The 24586-nt window shown below is 42.0% G+C and overlaps 1 protein-coding gene and 1 pseudogene across 2 annotated transcripts in view; both read right to left on the bottom strand.

Moving 5' to 3' along the window:
- Window positions 1-24586, bottom strand: part of Frem1 (Fras1 related extracellular matrix 1) — a 149481-nt gene that overhangs the window by 79596 nt on the left and 45299 nt on the right. The window contains 9 exon segments of the mRNA NM_001411535.1: window positions 2330-2423; window positions 4988-5196; window positions 7947-8114; window positions 9319-9409; window positions 10382-10578; window positions 15113-15255; window positions 16216-16560; window positions 18035-18166; window positions 20589-20697. Of these exon segments, the coding sequence (NP_001398464.1) occupies window positions 2330-2423; window positions 4988-5196; window positions 7947-8114; window positions 9319-9409; window positions 10382-10578; window positions 15113-15255; window positions 16216-16560; window positions 18035-18166; window positions 20589-20697 (1488 nt within the window).
- Dbf4-ps1 (DBF4 zinc finger, pseudogene 1) lies at window positions 21101-24505 on the bottom strand (annotated as a pseudogene). Its single transcript, XR_015620953.1, has one exon. The product of XR_015620953.1 is annotated as a DBF4 zinc finger, pseudogene 1 (transcript).

Genomic DNA, 24586 nt, shown 5'->3' on the forward strand with positions numbered 1-24586 from the left:
GTAGAAAGGAAAGCAAAGCAACATGGGATTGTATTGGGTTGTGGGTTTTTAAAGAATATGTGAAAATCATAAAATGTACATCTGTGAGATGGGAACAGAGGAAATCTTCCTTGGAGTTAATAGCCACCATCTGATGCAGGTTGCAAGAGTTTCTGTTTGGTTGTTTGGTTGTTTGGTTGGTTGGTTGGTTGGTTGGTTGGTTGATTGTTTGGTTGGCTGATTGATTTAATTTTATGGCTGTCTGGCTGGTTGTTTTCTTGGTTGGTTTGGTCAAATCTGGCCTTTGAGCCTGTGTACCCTTTCAGCCCTATACAACCTTTCACATACTTCAGCCAAAGTGATAAAACCAAGTTGTTGGTCTGCAGAATCCTTCCCTGCCCCCTCTGCTCCCCACCCCTACCCCAGGCATCTCCTAGAAGTCTCCAGTGTTACTGCTGTGGCTGCTTTCACCACCCTGCCCCATTTTCACCAGAGCATACACTCCTCACTATCTCCTATGGCCTCTGCCTCACCCCTTGAGCCTGCCCTGTACATTCTGTCTCCCTCCCTTTGTGCAATTAATTTCTGCCTCGGATCCCACGAGTGTTTTTCAGGGACAGCTTCCCGATCACTCAGGTTAATTAAGAAGCCTCAATTACTTATGCTCCTGTTCATAAAACATATATACATTTTAATCAATTATCTTTGCGATGATCCAGTTAGTAGCTGTCAGCATCTGTGGTCTGTATCTTCAATAGGAACCTCATTTGTCTTGTTCATAATTGTTCTACAAGCATCTATCTAAGACCCCACATATATTACATTAGGTGCTTATTAAATGTTTGTTGAATAAACAAATGAGTTGCATACTTGCTATGCATTCAAAGGGTAATGACTGTAAGGCAGGTAGCCAGAGCACCATGAAGATGCTTTCCTATCAAGGGTACAGGGATGAGTGCCTAGTGTCTCAACTTGGTTACTTCATCAAAGGTTTAAAAATGTAATTGTCTGCTTTCCTTTTGGCCTATGAAGAAAAATAGTTTATCTTTGTTCATGCCTTCTGGGAGAACCCATTGAAGACTTGCATCATTCTCTCTTGACTGTAAGAAATGTTATAGATTCATTTCCATGGATGATAACTGTAAATGGTCATTGTGACAAAAATAAAAGAAATCACAAGCAACACTGTGATTCAGAAACCATGCCCTTTAAAATGTAGAAATAATCAGTTTCCCTTACCAAGATGCATATCGACATACACAATCGGATGGTCGTCTATATGACAGACAATAGGCAGGATCAGGGTCTTTCCTTAAGAAAAGTAAAAGGATCTGGGAAGCTTTCTTTGTGTGTAGAATTTTCCAGAAAGAAAACATTCCCCCTGGAGGCTGAAAATGGCCTCCTACCTCTTAGAGACATCATAGGCTGTTGTGGGGACTGAGGAGAAAGTGAGAGACAGCTTACATAGCACCTGCCACAGAAGGCAGTCAAGACCAGCCAAGTCGAGTTCGTAAACCATTCATAACTCTGAACCAGCAGTTCTGGAGTCCAATGTACCAACTTAAGAGAGCTAATTCCTCCCCTGGATACTTTTTTAAATAATGTATATAGATATTAACATTATTAATGGCAAGCTATAATACATCTTACAAATGCATAGCAATTTTAAATCACTAAAAATCTAGGCCATATTCAAACAGGAAGAGATGGCAGGTAGCACTATGAGAATACTCGGTGGTCCTTCAGGGAACATCTGTTTCTTGATCAACAACTATGAACACTTGCAAATCATACACACATTGCTCATGCAAGTCAGTCACCCACTTGGGAGAGAATCATCAAAGTTCTTGGAAGTTCTTTGAGCATGCCTCCACTTTGTCAGCAGACTTTCTTTGTCAAAGGAAAGGAGGAAATGACTTCAAACAGACCACACACCTGACTTGTGGTATAAATATTCTTAATGGAGACCCACATGCATGGCTTCTTTCAAAGAAGAGAATCCCAGTGGTTCTAAACAGTCTTCCCAACTGCTAAGTAAGCTTGGGTGTCATAGTTCAAAGACATTAGACATTTTTTGTATACGGAATTGACCACTTTTTAAATTAAGTATCTGGACTTAAGCTTAGAATGAGTCCAACTTTAGATAAACCGGGGTAGAAGTAGGGAGAGAGAAAACAAATATGTCTGTTTCACTAATATAATCTTTGCCTCTATTGCCTGGCTGCAGACACACACAGGTGTAGCTGGCAACCTTTTACTTTGGAGTCTGTGCACTTTAAGTTGTTTTGAGATCCTGAGAGGTTCCCAGAATAGAGACTTTACATTCAAATGACTGGGAGGAAAAACCTACCTCAATGTAGAGAACAAATCCTGCAGAATTTGTGCCGTCTGTGACCTCCAAGAATATCTCATCCTGAAGAACCTCAGATCCATCATGTTGATACCTGCAGGGAGAGTATGGAAGGCTCTCTCAAAAATGCATGGGTGTAAACAGAGCCATGCAACACAAACACCCTTCCATAACCATGGCCGTGGCTTCGGTAAATAAATATGTATATAGAGGTAAGAAAAGAAGCAAATTTAAAACTCTCAATGCAAAGATATATAACCACTCAATATCACTAAACATAAAATTGCTCTACTGGGGGAAACATTGTGCATACATTGGTAATTTGTCCCCAAATCACAAAAAAATCTTTTGGATGCTGGAAAAAGAGCTTAACTGTTAAAACCCTGAACTGTTCTTATAGAAGACCTGAGGTCAGTGAGTAGCAGCTCACTACTACCACTCCAGCTCCAGGGGCGCTCTGATGTCTTTAGCCTCCATTGGTGCCTGGATTCACATGAACATATCCACATATTAGCATATGTATGCACATGCATGTACAATAACACAGAAACACCCATGATTAAAAATAATCTTGAAAATAAATTTTAGACAGCAGTCTTCCAATGACCTCTGACTGCAGTGTTTGGCCTGGGATCTTTGTAACACTGAAGAACACTAAGTGGAGGCAGGGGGACTCCAAGATGAAGGGGAACACTTTAAGGACTCCATGATCCCTCTACTGCCCAACTTGCTTCCTGTGCCCTAGAGCTGCCCATTCCTCTCTGCAGCCTTGCTCTATGAATTAGGTATAGACTTCCTCCACCATATCCCATGTTCCATTTATAAACCTTTTATATCAGCTGTTAGAGTCTCTCCTCTCCTCAGGTTTACAACACCTTTATTTGGTACAATCTGAGCCTCATCTTCCTCTTAATTCTTATAATTCCAGGCTTTTCAAATACTCTGTAGCCCACTACAATGATGCAATGTTAATTGTAAGTAACTCTTGAATTTAATTAGACCATTGATTTGTTCATAATAACAATGGAGTTATGCCCTAGGAATTGAAAACAATATAGTATATTGAACCTGCATGATACTCTTATATGAACAAAAGGGGGCTGTATCTTATTCAAAATGGGTCACAAATAAAGTGGTGATGGATTTGATTCCAGTGACAGGGGAGGCCTACACCATCACACCCTTGTCTATCATACACACTACATTCTCTGATCTGTTTTTACATGCCTCTTATTGCTTTTGTCAGAAATTGTCATGAATTATAATGTACCAATCTATTTTACAACGCTGTCTTCCCTAAAACAGCTAACTGTATCTGAGAAGGCACACGTAAAGCATGACAGTAGAGACAACCTCGCTCCTCAATACTAGCAAATGCCTCTGCATCTTTGTGCTCAGTTCTTCCACCCTGTGAACAGAATGGTGTACCTTGTCAGACTCAATGACTAAACTTAAGTGAATTTACAAGATACCTGCAATTCTCTAGGAAAGTGATTATACACAGAATTCTAGCAAAAACTTCTATTTTCATCCTAGCACTGCCTAAACACATCTTTTCTAATGTGTAGGGAGGAGCTGAGATCTCAAAATCTAAACTATAAACAAAACAGGAAAATCCTAATGGGAATAAGTGAGTAGTGAGAGACGTCTTGAAGAATTGTAAGTCTATGATATAACTGGGCCACCGAATTTATGAGATCTTAGATGAAGCTTTCAGTCCCTAGAGAACTTCCTGGCTCTACACCAAACATTTGTTGAGAAATACTTCCTCCCACATGTCACTAAGAAAGGTGAGATGTCCATTTGTCTGAGTTGGTAAGTGAAGTGATAGCCTGTCTAGCTGGCTGTTACTTTTAAGTAGTTTGCATTGACGTTACACTTGATGTCGTGAAAAAGAGTTCTTCCAACTGTTTTACGTAGAGGAAGCGAAGCTTTCAAATTGGAGCTACCGTGAGACCATGAGGCAGAGTTTCTCCATCTCCAGTTCTCAGAGACCTGAGTCCTGCTTCACAGCCTACCCACCGGCAGGCTTATTTTCTTGCCTGCAAACTATGCCCAGTAGAATGAAATAAAAGCTGACACTTAAACATCAATGGACAAAGCTAGTTGCCCCTCCCAACTACACACACACACACACACACACACACACACACACACACACGTGCACATTTCTCCCTCCCTCTTTTCTTATCAGACTGGCATTGAACTCACAATCTTCCTGGCTCAGTATCCCAAGCATTGGGATTAAAAGTATAGGCTACCATATCTAGCAGATCAATAGTGTTCTAGCCCTGAGATTCCAAGATTATGAAATTGCCTTTGCTTAGAGCCAACTTCAATTAGCTGCACAGATTATTTTAGTCTCTACAGAGTTTTGATATGTGCCATTGTAGCAAAATTAATATTCATGACAATTAATTTTATTGCACAAATATTCATAAACTCATTCCCTCTGCTATAGTAAGCCAGAGAGAGAAAGAAAAAAATGTCTGGTGGAAAATGCATTTTTCTTTTTACTTCTTTGGTTTTCAATTGACCCTTAACAATATGAAATGGCATATTGTTCTAGAAAGAATTAGGCAGGCTTCTTTCCCTTCACTGTGTTTCACAGTTGAACCAGATATAAATCATAGAAGGGGAACACAAAAATCTTCTAACCTAACTTTTAAGGTATGGAGGTCTCGCCAAGAAAATGTGCCTCTTGGGTTTAGAGGAAATCCATCCAGCTCTACCCCGCCATGCAGGGGCATCTCCTGAAGAGAGAGGCAGATGCTGTCCAGTGGGGTGTCCACATCAGAAACCAAAATGTGCTCTGTGCTGATGGTGCATTGGCCACCCTCAGCCACTCTCAGGGTGTTGGTGAATACCTAGAAAGAAGGAAGGAGACACTCAAGACCTTGTTCCATGAGGTGTCCCTGAACACAGAGTTCATCAGACCCCTAGAAAGCATCCGGTACCATCTTCTAGGGTCAATTAACTTAAGAGTGGTTCTAAAGAGATTCAATCACAGCTAAATAATTTGTCTAAAATAATTTTAATTGACTTTCTAACTCCAAGTATTGATACATACAAAGACGCCAAGATCGATCCCTCATTTGAAAGGGCATATGCTTCAAGCGTCCCAGAGTCTCTGTAACAGAATCAGCAGAGTGCAGGGCAATGACGAACTGAGAGAGTAACTCCATCCTCTGTTCACTCAACCGTTGCCATGTGCCCATGAAAGAAAGAATCCACCTCTTTTTAACCCTAAAAATCCATTAGGACTTGGGAAATTGGTGAAGACTCCATTGTATGTTTTGCATTAAGAACAGGGAAACTGAAGGCAGGAAAGTTACACCCGTGGGAAATAGATTTATTCCAATTCCAGACTTAAATAGCAAAAGTTGCAAGGGCTTTAAATTTTTAAAAACCCCAGTCTTCACCCAACAACTCAGTCATAAGCACAAAAGAAGTTAAATAAAGCAACTTGGTGTATTTTACTAGCAGGCTAAGAGTGGGCAAGATGTAGAGTTTATTTAACAAAGCAGTTTCCAAAATTGATCTTACTTAGGAAGAAAAAGGTAACAGACAGAGTTAGGATTTCAAGTGGTCTCTGAGGGTTCCTCCCACAAAGCCTGTGGTGAGCACACCACCAATGCCAGGGCACTGTGGTTTTACAGAAAGAATCTTCTTTTTCGGCAAGATAAAGCCATAGCTTCCACCCCAGTATGTGTCCTCACCTGATGATCAATGGGGCACAGCACAAAAGAATGTCCAACAAGCTTGTGCCATTTATACATGTCTCCGGGGAAGCATGCTGGGTCACATAACTAGGACTCTGGGTAGGCTGTGGTCATCTTAGATTCCTCAGTAAACTACCACCAGCAATGAAAACCAAAAGAACAATTGACTTCTCTCCCCATCACCAGCCTGACAGTCCTCCTTAAGTGATGTGCTCTGATTTCACCATGCCTACAACTTCACTATAAGTAGAAGAAAGAAACAGAACCCTTCTCCAGAGGGAATTTGCACCAAGGAATGCACACCAGCCCTGGCATCAAGTTAGTGTACAAAATAAAGACTATTTCATAAAATATACTTTACTACATACAATCACTTCAAACTATTTCTTTTAGAGTAAGTTCAAACATTAAAAAGCCTGCAGCTTCATAAGGAGTACTTAGGAGGCTCCAGGCTAGCACGGTGTCAACATGCCCTAATGATCACCATTCAACTCAATTTCATGTGTGGAAGTAGTGATTCAATTTCTAATATTCTTGGCTCTTTGAAACACTATTTCATTTATCCTTCTCCTATAAACAAAAGAGAAGTCAATATCTACCATAGCCCTAAGACCTCCATCTTCTTTCAAATGAAGGTAACTCTTCAATCTCCCTCATAATTTCCTCATAAAGATCATATTTCTTTGAGACTGGACTTTTTTGCATAAAAGATTTGTCAGCAAGGGTTGTAGGAAAAGCTCTGGTTTGGTTCAGGATCTAAAATTTGTATACGGAAAATGGGGTCTAACTGAAATCTAACCAAGTTCATTCCATAGCTGGGCTGACTTATTTTCAACACAAGTATTAGGCCAAGTCCCTAGCAGGCAAGGAGTCCCAGATGGAGTTCGTGTAGAGGTCTTAGCTGCAGCTCATCAGTGCTTCTCCAACTACAGGTTGCAAGGCTGCCATCTTGGGAGATTGGGCTGCTTTCACAAGTGAGTGTGGTGCCTTGGTGGGGACTCTGCAAATGGACAGTATGACTTGCCTTGCAACTGTGGTACCTGTGGGCTCGGTGCTAGTAGAGCTCGATGACCCCAAGTCAGCCTTATTGGGAAACCTCCTGACTCTTCAAGGTTTGCAACTTAACAAGTCGATTAAGTACCTTCCTTTGGGCCTTCCAGGAAGAAGTCTGTTGGCAAAGCAATGCTGAGCGACCAGGAAAGAGAGCATCAGGGCTGGCTATATTCTCATAGGTAGATACCCAGAGAATTCACCTTTTTCCTTGGGAATAAAGCTGGGATGTCCTAGAGCCTCCTGGTCTATAACAAGTGGAGGCTAATATTCCTTTGTCTTTCCAGCTTTAAGGGAAAAATTCCAATAATAGTCACACTAATAATGTAGAGCAGTCTGAAGGGGCAGGGGGGCATTCCCGAAAAAAAAACTCCCAAAGTGAAACAGCCTCCGAGAGAAGACATAGCAGGTAGCAATGCTTTTAGAATTTGGTTTTAAGAAAAAACAAGGCTTCCACAAACAATGAGCAGTGGCACAGGATAAGTAGAAAGGGTGTCCATCCTAATTTGTTCTGGGAAATTAAAAAGCTTCTTTGGAACACACAGCAGCATAGCTGGCCTGTGGTGAGAGCAAATAGGTTCTTCTGGTTGCTAAGAGACCCATCATTTAATCTCCTTCTCCTGATCAACAGCCGGAGCTCAGCAGAATGAAAGATTTTGATAAGGCTTTGAAAACAATGCCAAATCCAACACTGAAAAATTCTCACCTTTCAGATAGACAGTCCCGTGAGAAAAAAGAGTCTCCCGCCCGCCCCCACCCTTTTCGATCTATCCTGCAGCTAGAGAGTGAAAACATTACTCTTTCTCTCTCCCTCCTTTTGGCCCACCATGTCGAACACTGCATACCTCAGGAACCTGATTGTCCACTGGGAGCACTGTGATGTTGAAGCAGATTCCATGCAAAGTACCTCCATGCTGGTTACTGACGGACACTGTGAACTGCACATGTCGAGGTGTGGGACCTATATCCTGCATGGGTGGCATGTAGGCCACTTTCATGTGGTTCACAGCATGCTGTGAAGCAAATTGAGATGCACATATGCACTGATTTACAGAGATCACAATGTTGGAGCAACCCAAGCCCCCCAACAATGCTATTTGATATGGAACATGCTAAGTATCACCATAGATGGAGAGATTCCCAAGGCTCTTCTCTGTAAGCCCCATTGTCTACACATAAGAGGAAATGGATAAAGTCAGGCAGTTTATCAAATGGTGGAGACCAAGCATCTCTGCAAAAGGTAAGCTCAGACTTTACCCTAATCTGCCCTGCAGTTTTATACTAACACGAGCTGTGTGTGCCTGCGAAGCCTGTTTCCATACTAATAAAGTTTGTGAAACAGTAGCACTTAGCCCATTTATACCGTCTAATCATGAAGAAACCAGACATAATTAGCCCCAAACCACAGATGTCTGAAGCTTGAGTATTCATATACCAGATTCCTATGGGGTCTGCAGAGGAGGATCTACAAGAAGAAGCAAAAGGATCCCGAAGGATTGGGAGAGTGGCAAGTATTATGGAATGAGCTACATCCCAGGAAAATGACACAGTACATCTGGAATTCTTAGAACCTTGGAGTCTGAATTAATTTAGAAATGGGACCATTACAGAGGGATGTAGAGGAAATTCTTGAATAATGTGGGTCCTGAATCCAATGCGACTGGACTCCTTGTAACAGGAAGGGACTGATAGGGGGGAGCCTTGACTGGCAGAAGGCAAAGCTGAACAGGGTGTATCTACAAGCCAGGGACTGTCAAGAATTGCTAACAAATCAGATGCTAAAACATGGGGAGGGAGAGAGGCCTACAGGGTTCAGAAGAATACAACCTGCCAATGCCACGATCTCCTGGCTTCCGGAGAAGAACTTCCTGGCTTCAGGAAGAACAGGGCCCTTGTTCTGAACTATAAAGTGCATGGTGGGAACTAACACAGTAGATGAACACACGACCTGCATTCAGTGTAATAGGCACGGGTCCTGAAATCGGTGCCCTGCCTGCCATTGGCAAAAATGATGCAAAGGCTTGTGGATTTACATTCAACTTGAAGAAGCCTTTGAAACAGAGGTCACATATTTACCAGATGCGTTCTAACACAAGGATAAAGACAGGAGAAACTGGCAGAAGCGACTGGGTTACAGACACAACACTGGGCACACCACACCTACGCAGAAGCCATACTGCTTACTGTGTTAGCCAGGGTCTTTCCAAATCTTTTTACCTGAGTAAATGAGTTCAGCCCTGGGGCTGTGGGATTCTTGGTTGGCTTTGGTATGCTGTCCACCATGAACAGCTTCCCAGCATCCAAGTGCCTAAGAGAAATGCAGACCACATAGGCTTCATTTTGGGGCCAGGTCATGCCAAGCTCTCACAACCAGAACCACAGGTGGCTAATATCTCAGATTACTTCTACACCATCTGTATGACCAAGACCAGTATGCCAGACCCTTCCCTAGCCCCCTAAGCTAATGCAGGTAGCCCATCTCCAGAACCCATTGAGTTTCCATCTAATTATGTTTCCTTGTGCTCCAGAGATTGTGTTACACCAGGAAACTTTTCCCCAAATTGCACCATGCTTTAAATATGCTGGTAATAAACCACCTGGCGTCAGACGCTAGAAGTTTGATCCAGACCAACTAAGTCAGGCTCACCTCTTCATGGTTCATGTCCCTGCCCACCATGATGCTTGCAATGATACCAGCATCAGAATCCGTTTTGGTTTCTGCTTTTTTAAACACTTCATTGTTGGGAGAAAAAGGATGCCTCCTCTTTTTAGTCTCTTTACGTTGGGGGCATTAAGTTTGGCATCATCTACACCACCCCTCATCATGACGGAACAAAGGTCTTCGCTGTCTCGTGATTTAAAGGAAGCCTTAGTTAGCCTCCTCCCAAGTATTTCTTCACTGTTGTGTATATGACACTAGACTAAGGAACATTTATGCTACCGTTTTAAACTGAGATTATAAAATATGAACTCTAAATGGTCTGCCATGTCTAAAAATATTACTTTGCAAACATAATAATAATTTTCTTTTAAAAGAAAAATATTTACTTTAGAAAAATGGTATTTAGACTGTTTGGTTTATGCCATGCTGTGATGAAAACTACAAATTGAAAGGCAGTCACTGACTGTCACTCACTGAGTGATGGTAAAGACAAATTTATGATAAAGGTAAGTGTTAAATTAGACATAAGTTCAAGTCCACCCAGTGAAGCAACTGAATCATACGGCTACACACGAATGCTCTAAACCAGGGGATCACACAGAAGCTTGACAAAGTCACCTGTGGCTGGAGGAGAAGCATGGAGGGCGTGTTATTGTGTAGACAAGCTCCCCACCATGCGATTCCGTGTCTAGGAAATGTAGGTGCTTTTTAGTGATGTAGGCCACTTCCGTTTCCTTGACAATCAAATGCCGGGATATGCCGGGAGCTTCCTTGGGAAGCTGGTCGTCTACTGGAGTTATATGGACCATCACCACCTGGAATGAAAGCACACAGCTCTATTAAATACAGGAAGGCACCAAAGAGAGCGCCCCAGGGTCACCCAGGAACAGTTAAGGTGACTTTTCCAACGCTCATTGACAAAATACTTCTGTTAAGCTATTTAGAAATTACTAAGGCTTTACTCATCTGATTTCACATTTTAAAATTTAATCATCATGCCAGAGATGGTGACACACAACTTTCATCCTGGCACTCAAGAGGCAGAGGTGGAGGATCTCTGTGAGTCCAAGGTCAGTATGGTCTCCATAACAAGTTCCAGGATAGTCAGGAATACACAGAGACACATTATATATTTATACATATGCATGTGTATTTGTGTGTACGTATGTATGCATATCACAGATCTACCTAATCCATTGGACATGTTCCTGCTTCCTGATCCATTAGGAAATAGGCATGTAGAACACAAATGCAATCCTGATTTTATTTCTCCATCTTCTTTCTAGTCATAACCTCTGTTCCCTCACTCTACTCCATCACTAATCCTGGACACCTTGTTGTTACTCTTGGTTTCCCCACCCCTATCCGATCCATTGCCAGATTTCCTGTACCACCCCTGTAATGTCTTCCCTTTGCGGATGCAGCATCCATGACTCCTTGTTCTATACTTGCTCTTCTGCACTTTTCATCAACTTGCTTTAACTTAAAAACACACAAGTCAAATTAGTTAATTTGCTTCCTCTAAAATGTTAAAATGGCCATCTAGAGGTAATATTCCTCTAACTCTAGCATGATACCCAAGATGTTTCTTCAACTTTATTTTTTATTGCCTTTCAACATAAATTCAACAGACTAGTGGCACTTGGTGGATGGAACCCCCTTCCCCACCCTCAGATTCATATCGCATTGTCTCTTCAATCTGATGCTCTCTTCATACTCCCTCTAGGAAGTTGGTTCCTTTTGCTCTTATGGGATCTTCTAGCTTCATCTTCTAGTCTCTCGGCTGAAAGTGTTTCTGAACTTGGTTTCTTCCTTGCAGTTCTGTTGAATGTGTTCACTTCTCAGATTCATCTTGGAACTTTGCCAGCAATGCAACAAAGTGTTGAGATGATTGGGTCAAATGGGATCTGCTCCTGTGAACGGGCTAGATCCCTATAAAAGCATTTGAAGGGTAAACTTGTCCTTCCGTCCTTTTCTGCCTTGTGTGGGTACAGAGTTTGTCCTCTTAGGAGGACACAGCAACAAGGTACCATCCTAGAAAAAAAGGTCTACCCTCACCAGACAATGACTTGGACGCTACCTTGACCCTAGACTTTCCAGTCTTCTGATGGTAAGAAATGTTACTGTTGTCTATAAATTATCCAGGTATTTTATTACAGTGATTAAAAACTAAGGCCAGTTATCAAAATAAAAGACTACAAAGACAATGATAATTCTAGTCTCCCAAATCTACGTCATGATTTCCCCCCACCTACAATATTTTTTTCTAATCTACAAAGTTCAGAAATCCTCTATGGGCCCTCACAGCGATAGTGTGGATCTGTAAGGCTCTCCTTAATTGAAAAACTGGATTTAATAAGGAAACAATAGTTATTGTGCCTTCAAAGAGACCATTTTCCATGCTAATTTATTCTCCAATGTGTTCTTTATGAACGAAGAATGGGAGAGCATGCTTTTTATCCCCTGTAGTAATTCTTGGTGGGCGCATTTTTCAACGTGCTTTATGATAGCCTAAGTTGATGTGTCTTTACATATTTATGCACGCTCAAACAATTAGTGTGTGTGTCTGTGGGCAAGAGAAATGCCATTTTAGCAAACTCCACAGAGAAATAAAAGCATTCTCATTGTGCTGAAATCTGTTCATAACGAAGATATTATTAAGAACCCATTCCCAGGCAGAGTGGGAACCAGTTTTCAAAACAGTCACCAGCCACTGTATTCTAGCTTCCCTCAAATTCTCCAATGTCCTTGTGGCACACACAGACAGATGTACAAGGAATCAGAATAACAAGAAAAAGGTCTGCATGCCAAGTGACTCAGTCAGAACCTCACCCTTGGATTCAGGCTCTGTAATTACACTTCACCAGGTGACATCTGACTTTCTTGTGGTCTGAATTCTGGATCCTCATGGGCTCTGAGCTCTGATTTTAGCTTGGTCTTTATTTTTCTTTGTTTGAGAATACCCAGTGTCATTTCTCAGTACCAAGAATTACTTGCACTGTTAGGGGTGGCCACTGTATTAACTACAGTAGTTTTGTGCAAGCTTTTAGGAAAAGACAGTAAATGTTTAACAGGACAACTTTTAAATGCTGATGACAGAGAGGAGTGGAGATGCTGGGTAAATAGGTGGGGTGAACATACAATCTGAGCTGGAAAAACAGTCACCCCTTAGTGTCTGTAGAAAATAGACTCCAGGAGCTCCACTGCCCCACTGGGACTCTGTGGATATTTCCATCCCTTATATAAAATCTGCTGTATCTGCACTGAGTCTACATGTTTCCCTTTATATACTTCAAATTACCTCCACATTGCATATCTAATACTGCAATTGTAATATAAATAGCAGTGGTTCATATGGCTCAGGGAATAAATAAATAAAACAGCATGCGCAGGTTCAGAACACAGGCGATTTAAAAATATGATCTACCATCAGTCTGTTAAATCATTAATGGAAAGCATACAATATACGAGGGGTGGGGCACCTGTGTTTAAGAGGAAAAAATAACAACAAAAATCTAACCCACACACTGTATGAACACAAGATCACTCTGTAGGCTTCCCACTTAGACTCTCTTCCCTCATCCAGAAATACAAGAACAGCAAAGCAGGGAAACTCGTTAAGTATGTTCCTTCACAATAAACTAAAACATCCTGGGGTGGGATATATGGTTCACTGGTTGTGAGCACTTACTGTTCTTACAGAGGACCTAGGTTCCTAAGAGCACTTTCTGTTCTTCTAGAAGTCCTAGGTTCCATTCCCAGCATCTCCATGACAGCTCACAGCTGTCAGTATCTCCAGATCTAGGAGGTCGGTTGTTCTGTTCTGGCCCCCACAAGCACTTGAACATCCATGCGCATATTTGTGTGTGCACCACACACAAATAAATAAAAATAAACCATAGTAAAAGAACCCATCCGTTATGTGGAACAAATTTAGTGCCAGATCTGTAGAGTTTACACAGTTTTACTTGCCTGGATTTAGAAATAATTGTTTCAAGAGTTTTCATTAACTCAGTCTCTGCTATAGACAGGTGTGATATTTATCTACTTGTATATGAATGACATGATTTCTTAAATGTTTAACAAAGAAAAAGAAAGAAGCTTTGAGAACTTGACTTCTGAGAAGACACAGTCTTCTAACCATCCAGATGTCCTAACAGCAGCTTCAGCAGGTGCCCAGGAGATTTAGAAATAGATCCTGCTGTCAGCTATCGTTCTGAGCTACTAAGTCAACCACCATCTCCTGTAAGAGCTTAACCGAGAAACAAGAGGTATGATACACTGACGAAACAAGGCAGTAATTACTTTAAAAGGAGTTGGCTTGTTAGAAGAAAGGAAGCAGATGAATTCACAGTTTTCTTTGTAATGTACTCCCCAAAGGCATCACTGACTTCCCCAGGTCCCAAGCCTTGTGATGCCATTCTTTCAGATCCTTCCCTTCAGTATGTCCTTGTCAGCAAACAAGGGTATAGCTTGGCCCTTTGCACACAGGCTAATATCTGTCTGTAGTCTTCTGGGAATCCATTATAGCAATAGAACATGAGCATTAACTATTCTTTCCTAGGCATGAGAATCGCCAGAGTCCACGTATATGCTACCTTTGAAGGTAACAGGTATAAAATAAGCAGCAACAATATCGTACAGAGTCCATGGTCACTTAACTTCAATTGCTTCTTTGGAAATTTGGCCCCTCCTCCTCACCACCATTTCCTTGCAGAGTGCATACCACCACAGCTGCCCATATGCTACACTGACTCCCATCTCCTACGATTTCTATGTGATGTTTGCTTCATCTTATTTTTGCTTACTGTAGACTTAAATTATATCCTCTGCAGCCAGATCCTCCGAGATCTTAAAATTAACAATAAGTCCTTTTCTTTGTTGAGTAGTTACCAGGTGCTCAGTGCTTTCCAAGCCATATGTCGCTTTCCCACAGAAACTTGTAGAAAGCTTCCTTCTATCATTCGCTTGAAAGATGAGTAGATAGGACCAGAGGTTTTGCTGTACCGTTGAGAAAGGGAGAAAAACTCAAGAAGTCTCACCCTTGACTCTGTAATTCAAATACTAGCTTTTTTAAAAAAAAGGTTTTCTTGGGTGTTGAGAAGCAAGCAAATTTGTGAGGTTGTCTATGAGAGAATTTCATAGCAAAGTAACCTTAGAAACAGTTTCCATCAAAGTGCTTTAGAAAAGGCATCGTCCTGGGGGGGGGGGGGGCTTATTTTTGCCGAATCCATTGCTCCTCAAACTTTGAATCTTGAAACTCACTTTTGCATACTTTTCAATAACATCTCCTAGCGCCAACACTGGTGTGTTAAAACTTTGGGAAGATGTTCTGAAATTGTCTCTCACCTGTGGCACTGAGAGATTTGGAGGTTCATGGCTGTCCCACAGGACAAATTCAAAAGAATCTTCAAAGATTTCTCCACCAAAGTGACGATAGTAAATGATTCCACTGAACAGGTCTCTCTGAAGGAAGCCAGAGACAGGATATCCTAAGGGGACCACAAAATACCATACAATTTTAGGTGCTGAGGTGCAGTGAAACTCTACTCACCTTTCAATGTCTTCTCTGCCTAGTGTGTTGCATAATTAAGTATTTGCATTAAATATTTTTAACAAAACTTAGAGCAGTAACTGAAATTGCCCTCTCTCAATGTGAAGATCTCACATGGAAAAATAGTTTTAAGGAATAGCTTTTATTTCAAATATACTGAAGAACACTTCCTGCCTCTGCCTCCTTCAGCAAATCCTACCGGCGTGTGCCACCACAACCGGCTGAAGAACACTTTTTATTTAATCTACACGGTCAAACTCTTCACACCAAAACATAAGCAAATATATTAATAAAATTATTTGAGTAACCATCTAGAATGAACTAAATATATCCCTTCAGACATTTTTATTCTATTGCCATCCTTGGATGACTTAACTTTTAATAGCATGAGAGCTATCTTGAGGCTTAGCACCAGAACTTTCTAGGCATGCAGCCTTAGGCAGTAGATTCTCAATGTAAGTCTTAAGCTTCTTTTGTATAAGATGGGAATATTATAAAATAAATTATATATGTGTGTGTGAAATTATAAAATAATACTTTGATTTATAAATGTGATGTCTACCCTTACACAAATTTGGCCGCAATACAAAGTTCTTTGAAAAAGATTCAATTCAGGGGCTGGAGAGATGGCTCAGTGGTTAAGAGCACTGTCTGTTCTTCTAGGAGACCTGAGCTCAATTCCCAGCAACCACATGGTGGCTCACAGACATCTGTAATGGGATCTAATGCCCTCTTTTGGTATGACTGAAGACAGCTACCAATATATATAAAATCTTTTAAAAAAGAGATTCAGTTCGGTCCCCAGCTCTGAAAGAGAGAAAGAGAGAGAGAGAGAGAGAGAGAGAGAGAGAGAGAGAGAGAGATTCCATTCAAAGTGTCCTGTCTGCCTACATCTTACCTATCAATCTTGGCCCTGGCTTCTTCATGATCTCCCCAGCCTGTGGGAACTTTGTGATATTGAAGAAGATGTAGTCATCACTGGAGTCCATGTCTGAAGCTCTCAGCATGGACCCTTGGATCAAGATGGTCTTCCCCTCTTCTAGTTCAATCACGACATTGGTTATGAGGAATGGGGGACTGTCATCTTTAGGCAAGATGTTGATAGGAAACTTGTGATGGCTGCTGTGTTGGCCATCGAATATCCTGAAAGCCACAAAGTCTTTGGTGGTATCACTGTCATCATGATGATAGCGAACAACTCCAGCCTGAAGATCAGCCACGGTGAAGAGAAATCCTTTCCCCTCTGATGGAGAGAGCAGAGGTGGTACTGAGTGGTCAAGGGAGCAGAGGCAGCCGCTGAGAAAGCAATCATTGCGTGGCAGCGAGCTACGCAAAACAGTAGCAATGCAGATGCTCCTAAACTCACCACCAGGTTAGGCACCACAAACCATCATGAACTGGAAGTGTTCTAAGTCAAACACATATGGAATAGTCCCTATGACACCCTCAAACTGTAAAAACGAAAAAAAAAAACAAACAAAAGCAAAGTCATGAGTTGAGGACAGTTTGTAACAACTGCAGCTCAGTGCGCACTAGTGTGTAGCATCTAGTGTTGGATACTACCTGTGTGGACTTGAGACAAGTGTTTGACACTCTGCGAAACTGGGAAAGTAATATGGTTATAGCTTATTTCAGGTGTCAACTAAGAGTTACCCAACAGTTATGAATCTAAGACAAAAATTCAGAGGCACAGTGAGCACACTGTATCATCTATCTGTCTGTCTGTCTGTCTGTCTGTCTATTTATGTATCTATCCTCTCTCTCTCTCTTTCTCTCTCTCTCTCTCTCTCTCTCTCTCTCTCACACACACACACACACACACACACACACACACACACACACACACGCAGAGTCATCTTCTCCTCATCCCTAGACTGTGTGGGCCTTTGGACTCTCACCCACCTCGTTTCCCAGGACTTTGACCTTGGATTGGACTGAGAATAATTTCATCAGCTCTCCTAGTTCTCAAGCCCCAGCCAGGACTGGATTACTTGATGGGCTTTTCTGAACATAAAAGGTAATTGTTTTCAGAAACAAATCTGTTTCTCAGTCTCCGTAGACACACACACACACACACACACACACACACACACACACACACACAAAGCCATCCTTATATATTTGAATGCTCGCTATTGTTTTTCTTTGGCAAATCCTGCCAGCCATAAATCGATACAAATGGGTGTGTGTGCCCATGTGCATGGCAGCACGAGAGAACTGGAACATCAGTAAGTCTCTGAGAAACATGGGTGAACTCTCAGGTCACTGTCATGACATGGCAGCAAGCACAGGGAAGCAATCATTCCAACATTTGGTTTCAGCACCAGATGGGAAACTATTAGAAATATAATCTCTTGGACTCTGACCTGAGCCTAGTGAATCGGAAATTCTGCAGATGACTTCACAACCTTTGTTTTACTAAACCTCTCCTCCCAGCATGAGCTTATGCTAAAACCATCTCTCCAGTTCCTTCCACTTTGCTTTTTGAGAAGAGTCTGTCACTGATATCTGGACCTCATGGATTTGGCTAATCTGGTTGACTAAGAAGCCCCAGGGATGGGATTAAAACCACACACCATTACACAGGCCTTTTCTGCAGCGCTGGGAATTGAACTCAGGTGTTCATACTTGATCAGTAAATGCATTGCCAACTGCATTATCCCTAGTCCTATGCTTTGCTTTTGAAGAGTCCCTGTGTTCAATTTTTAAATCATTACCTCTTACTGTAAGCCGTCCATGCTGCAGACCACCAATGGTGACCAACTGCACAGCACCAATGTCATCATTGTCCACGATCTGAAACTGTTCCCAAGTGATGGCCCGAGACTGCCCCTCTAGGAGATTCAAACCTATAAGAAAATACAGAAACATGTCCTATGCAGTTCTGTGCATCCAATACATCCGTTTAAGCTTAATGAGTTCTTACTCATGAACCTATCTGAAAGTCATATTTTTAAATGTTTTTCATGAAAGCTGAGTATTGCTTGTGTTTTTAGTAAACTTTGCTCTAATTTCAGTCTGACAATCTATTCCTTAAGATGCATCCTTAACAACCATGATGGTGTCTGAAACTAAATACTGAAGGAAAGAGCAGAAGTTAGGATCACAGAGGTCCCTAGTTTGAATGAGTCCATAAGGAACTTGTCAAAGACTCTATAATAGTTTAAGTGGACAAGAGTCAGGAGGAATTTTGCACATGACTTATGGAGCATACACATCCCATAGGGTGGGGAATGCATAGCACTTCAATATCCTTGTAAAGAGCAACTGTACCTGGCAGTGTTTAAAGGTATTAAATGTAGAATGCTTGGCACTGTGCAAAATAGAATGTACATTAGTTTAAATTTTAATTAGAGATAGATTTATGCACTAAAGGAATGAAATAAAACGGCTCCTCAGACTCGGTGTGCCAGAGGAAGATTGTAGAGTTTCATTCACTGGTAACAGGAAAATCAGACTCTGGATGAAGCACTGTGTCACCGTCAAGCGTTCTTAGCTTTCAGTAGAACTGGCCCTTTCCTCATCCACCTCAAACTCTTCTCAAAGACAGTGGTTGCATCGCTTCATAGAGACACCAGAGCAACAGAGAACCCCGTATGTTTTACTGAAAAGTTGTGACCAGCTCAGCCAGTAACAGTCCGAGCTGTAGCTTGGACTATGAATCGTCACCCAAAGGCCCACATCTCACACAGGGCTGGTCTCCAGGGTAACAGTACTGAGAGAGCTGATAGCAGTTTTAAGAGGCCTTGGGATTGATCTAAGTCACCTGAGCAAGTCCTTGAAGGTTGACTGTGGAATTCAGCCTCTCTCTGTGTCTTGTTTTTTTCTTGCCCATGAAGTATGTAGCTTTGCCTCTCTACAAGCTCCCGTGCGCTATCTCACCACAGCCCCAGAGTGACAGGGCCAGCTAGCCATGGGCTGGATGTTCTAGAACCATGCTAACCGGCTTTCTTTGTAAGTCGGTTGGTTACCTTGAGTATTGTTACCAAGACATCAGACTAATGCCTTTTCAGGACAGGGTCAGTATATGAGCTACCTCTAGGTTTGTTTCCTGGGGAAATCAGGCTAAGACATCTATGGCTGTAAAAACAAACAAACGAAAAAAACTGAAAGAAAGAAGTGAGAATAGGGAGGGAAGAGGAAGAGAGACCCTAGAAGCTAGAAAGGAAGGGGAGGGGCAAGGGAGAGAAAGGAGGTAAGAGGAGAGTAGGCATATGCAAATGATTCCATGGCTGCTGAGAAGCCCCGCCCTCCCGAGAGTCTTGAAGCGGTGCTGGGGACGTGTGCACACACAACACAGCAAGGCATCATGGGTATATCATAGGAGCACCCAAGAAGACTAGAAGGTAATCAACATATGAAAATGCTGACCGCAATTCTATCTATATTATATGTAGTGGAAAAAATGAAGTTATCCTATTTAATGTATTCTCTAACTTTTCAATAAGAGCCGACACCAAACTCATAATATGTGAAAGTTCATTTTGAAAAGGATTGTAATTTGTACAGCAGCCAGACCCAGACCTGCAGCTCCCTTGATGCCTCTGAGAATCATGCATCACACAGATGATTCCATCTCCTCACTAGAACTCAGTAACCTACATAAAAGTAGCATTGCCACATTGGTCGATCAGTTCCTTCATTTCTCTCAGTATCCCTGGAACAGCCAGAATTATAAGTCTAAACAGACTTGAATTCAGACATGAGTGTATTCCTTCTAGCACAGCCTCAGCACGGCTTGGAAGTTCGTTTTGGAAGTCATTGACGGTATTAGTGAAAAAGGAAAAGCCATTTGCAGTCCACATTTGCATCTGATCTAAATATACAAATCACATTCCTGGCCTACTTGGAATCGAATGGCAGTGTAAAGGCCCCTTTTTAAAAGCTGCTTAAGTTCTTAATTACTTATTTTGGTTTCCATGCAACCCAACAAAAACAGGACAGTGGGTTCCGGGCTGCACCTTGCTCCCGCGCCTCTGCAAAACCTGAGTTGGAGACCTTGTCTCTCTGTCTTACTGTCAGTCAATATCACAAGAGTCACTTTCTCCGTTCAGTTACAAGGGACCGTGTTTATGGTCTCTCTCCCAAAGAACAAATATAGCTGGAAGACTCAAGGATGCTGGATTTCAGTTTCTCACCAGCTACTAAGAAAAAGAACAGAGCTACCAGTCTGCTGCTCTTGGTCATCCACTGCCTCGTGGATGAAATGGAATAAAAGGAGTTTTCTGACCTACCCACTTCCTTGCATTTCCCTTAGGACCACACCCACACCTGTATTCCAGGACACCCGAGGTGCATTCGTGTCTGCTGTTCTGATGGAGATGTGAACTGTGATGGGGGCGCTCCTCTCAAAGAAGAGGTCGTACACCTCCAGCTCCATCTGGAAAAACAAGATTAGCATGAACCACACACAGATACACTCAGACTTAAAGACTTGTCAGTTCTGGGCTACACGTACACACACACAGATAGAGAGACACATATATACACACAGACATATAGACACACACTTACGCATGCGCACACACACACACGCACGCACACACTGACACATACAGACACACACAGATACACATACACACATATACAGACACACATACGTACACATGCACATGCACAGACATGCACACAAGGCAAAGAGGGATGCTGTTCTCTTCCGTTTCAAATGTAATTATCTTTTTAAATTTAATTTTATAACCAATTGAGAAAGATGGCATATAAATCACCACTTTTAAGTACACACAAATTTACCAGATTGCATAACCTTCTCCGAAATGAACTCCACTGTTTTTCCAGGTCCTCGTGCCCATCACTATGCCTTCTCCTTACCACCCAGCCTGCCCAAGTGCCAACATCTGTTTTATGTGTCTACACAATTGCCCTTTCTAGACATTTCACTTAAATAAAATCTCACTGTTTCCAGTGCAGGGCTATTATGAACTATTTCATTAAGACCTCTGTGTGGAGCTGGAGAGGTGGTTCAGCGGTTTAGAGCACTGACTGCTCTTCCAGAGGTCCTGAGTTCAATTCCCAGCAACTACATGGTGGCTCACAACCATCTGCAATGGGATCTGATGCCCTCTTCTGGTGTGTCTGAAAATAGCTACAGTGTACTCATATAAATAAATATTTAAAAAAAACAAATGAAAAAAAAAAAGACCTCCATATGAACAGGGTGTTATTTTATTACTGGAAGTAACTTGTTTTATGAGGTCACTCATTTCAATCCTAGGTATTACTTTTGGTTGTTATTTTTTTTAAATAAGTCACAAATTTTTATTGTATAATTTGTAACAGCTACACGATCCTGTAAAAAATTACAACATCGTCTTAATTAATATTTACAGACGGTTCCATAAACAAATTGGCAAAAACAACCCTCCCCAACTCCTAGTTATATATGTATTTATAAAAACTCCAGGAATATAGCTGTCACTTCTGAAAAGCACATTAAATACTAAAATCCAGCAAATGCAGAAGTTGAAGGGGAAGAAAAAAAATGTTGACAACAGGCTACTTGAATTTCATCACAGATTCCACTGTTTTCAGTGTAGCTTGTAAAACCCAAAACTTCTGATTTCTCCCCGCTTGTCTGAAAACAGTCCAACAGAGACTGGACTGGTGACCCACAAGTTCTGTCTCCATGTGCAGGAAGATACTCAGTTCTGTTCTTATCCCATTCGGCACCAGGTTCCACACTTGCTTTCTTTTGCCCTAATAGCATTCTCACTTTCCGCTGGATCCTACCACAAGGCAGACTCTCCATAATCTCACTGTGACCCTCATGAGGTTCCTGAGGACTACAGGGTGGAGTTCTAGCATTCATTGTTAGGTGCTCTCTTGATGAATTCACCGTCACTAGGTCAGAATCATGACCAGTCCCAACAGGAAGGCCCTTTTCTTGCAGATCTTTTGCTGTGTAATATCTGCAGTTAATTTTGGTTGGGGTAGATTCCTTTCCGTACTGAAATAAGAAACGTGTCCACACGACTGTGGCCCGCGTGGAGTGACACCTCCTCTCTGGTCTACATCATTTCCATCTACAGTTATTTTATGTTCAGAACCAACACGCATGCCTTCCTGTTTATTGCCATGCAGAGGTAGCTGTTCACAATCCTGCTTCAAGTCAGGCTCACTTGCCTTTGTCATGCTCACTGGTGTCCCAACACATCCTTTAAGTCCAGGTGAAGAATCGGTTGTGGGTTCTGAACCAAACACAAGCTTTTCTTCAGGTTTCTGGGTTTCTTCGCATTGGAAATTCTGCTCGAGCAGTTGTCCATTGCTTTCTTCCACATTCTTCTGGAAACTGGGCTCCAACAGTAGCTTTTCCTTTGGTTCAGAGTTTTTCAGGACACTTGCAGAAACAGAAGACAGGGATCCAACACTGTATCTTATTCTTTTCCTTTTAGGTTTGTCTCTTTCATATCCCACAAAATCAAAACTTAACTTAGATACAATATTGTCAAGGACTTGATAGTGGTTACTCTGTGCAAAGGTCCTGTGTTTCAAGATCTTCATATTTCTGCAAGCAACATTCCTTTTTTCTCTTTTCCTTCAACTGGACTTGAACTGGGGTTCCACATTTATCGCCGTCCATATTAATTCTGAGTTGAGGCTGACCTTGTTTCTGGATGCTAGATTACTTATCCATACAGACAGACGGCAAGGCTTCTGAAGAAAGTAGTTAATACAAGTCATACTGGGGAGCTGAAGGTAAAACAGCTTGTAAGTCTGGTTCACATCTTCAACCTTTAAAAAAGACTTCTGGAGTCTCCCTGTTCTCGCCTTTTGTATTCCAGTACCAGCTTTTCCCCTGATCCCTCCCAGGAGTGCTTGGTTTCTTGAGTGCACCCCCTGCTTTCCTCTTCTGTTCAATGTAGGATCGAATGTCATCAATATGAAGAATCTTTACTCCCCGTGATAAGGCATTTGATAATATACTATTAGCAGGAATAAAATCATGATCCAGCTTTCTCAGCTAACAACTTTCCTCGGCTCAAACACAACCTGTCTTGTGGAACTTCCAGCATGGCCGGGATGAGGAGAGGTGGTTTCCCGGGTATATGCAGATTCTGGACTTGGTATAGGAGAAACTCGACCCAGTGTTTGTGCATGCTTTGCTTCCTTTTTACTTGAAACAAGACAACTGATAACTTTGCTGAGAAACTCTTCAACTCGCCCTCCAAGTTCCTTTATGTCTTTTTGTAGTTTTTTACATATGGTGATAGAAGGCAAGTCAAGGTAAGATATTTTCTCCCAAAGTGGCTTATATTTGGAATTGTCCAGTCTGTTATCAGTTTTCAGGGATTTCAAAGATGGTCTATTCTTTTCATTTTTGTCTTGGATGCCACCCAGGAGAGGTGCTTTGCTGTGGATCCTCATGGTCTCAAGGTTCATGGCAGCCACCAGGCACCTACATGCTGAGTCCGCACCGGGAGCCACATGGGACAGCCGCGAACACAAAGCTCCAAGGGCCCACCAGTCCTGGCCTCGGCGCCGGGCGGCGTTCACTGGTCAAGTTTCAGGGCCGGTTCCGGTGCGGCACTTTTGATTGTTTTTAATTCTTTAATTGATCATGATGGTATATATTTAGGGTACAGTATCACACAGACATGCATGCATGATACATACTGTGCCCTAATCAGACCAGGGTAACTGCATATCTGTCCTATCATCTCTTGTATGTATCATTTCCCAATGTTGGGAACATAAACATCCCCTACACAAGCTATTGTGAAACACATACTTTAGTGTTACTTATTTATTATTTTTATGTGTATACGTATGTAAGAACATGGTGTATGTAGAACATCTACACTTCAAAGGCACAAGTCTGAGTGTGTACAAGGTCAGAAGATGTTTTGTGTCCTGTTCTATCTGACTGATTTTCTTAGGACAGAGTCTCTCACGGAACCTGAAGCTAGGCTATCAGCCAGTAATCTCCTGTCTCCACCCTTTCCATGCCCCTCAGGACTGTAGCCCGGTGTGGACTTCGGATTTCTCTGGATAACTGAGAGCTATAGCCACATGCAGTCCATCTAGATTTCAATATGGCAGCCGTGGGCTGAAACTGAAGCCGCCATTCATCAAGATGCAGAAACCATTGCTCACCAGTGTCTCATCAGGAAGTCTCAAACTGTTCTACATTGCGATTTGCAGAAATCACGTCTCCTCTGAGAAACTGAGTATCTAGCAGGCCCAGGAGTTAATAGAAACAGACTTTCGAATACTTTTTTGAGATCCACCATGCTGGACACTTCTTTTCCCTT

This window comes from Rattus norvegicus, chromosome 5, assembly GCF_021556685.1.
Source record: "Rattus norvegicus strain SHRSP/BbbUtx chromosome 5, alternate assembly SHRSP_T2T, whole genome shotgun sequence".
In the NCBI taxonomy this organism is placed as follows: Eukaryota; Metazoa; Chordata; class Mammalia; order Rodentia; family Muridae; genus Rattus; species Rattus norvegicus.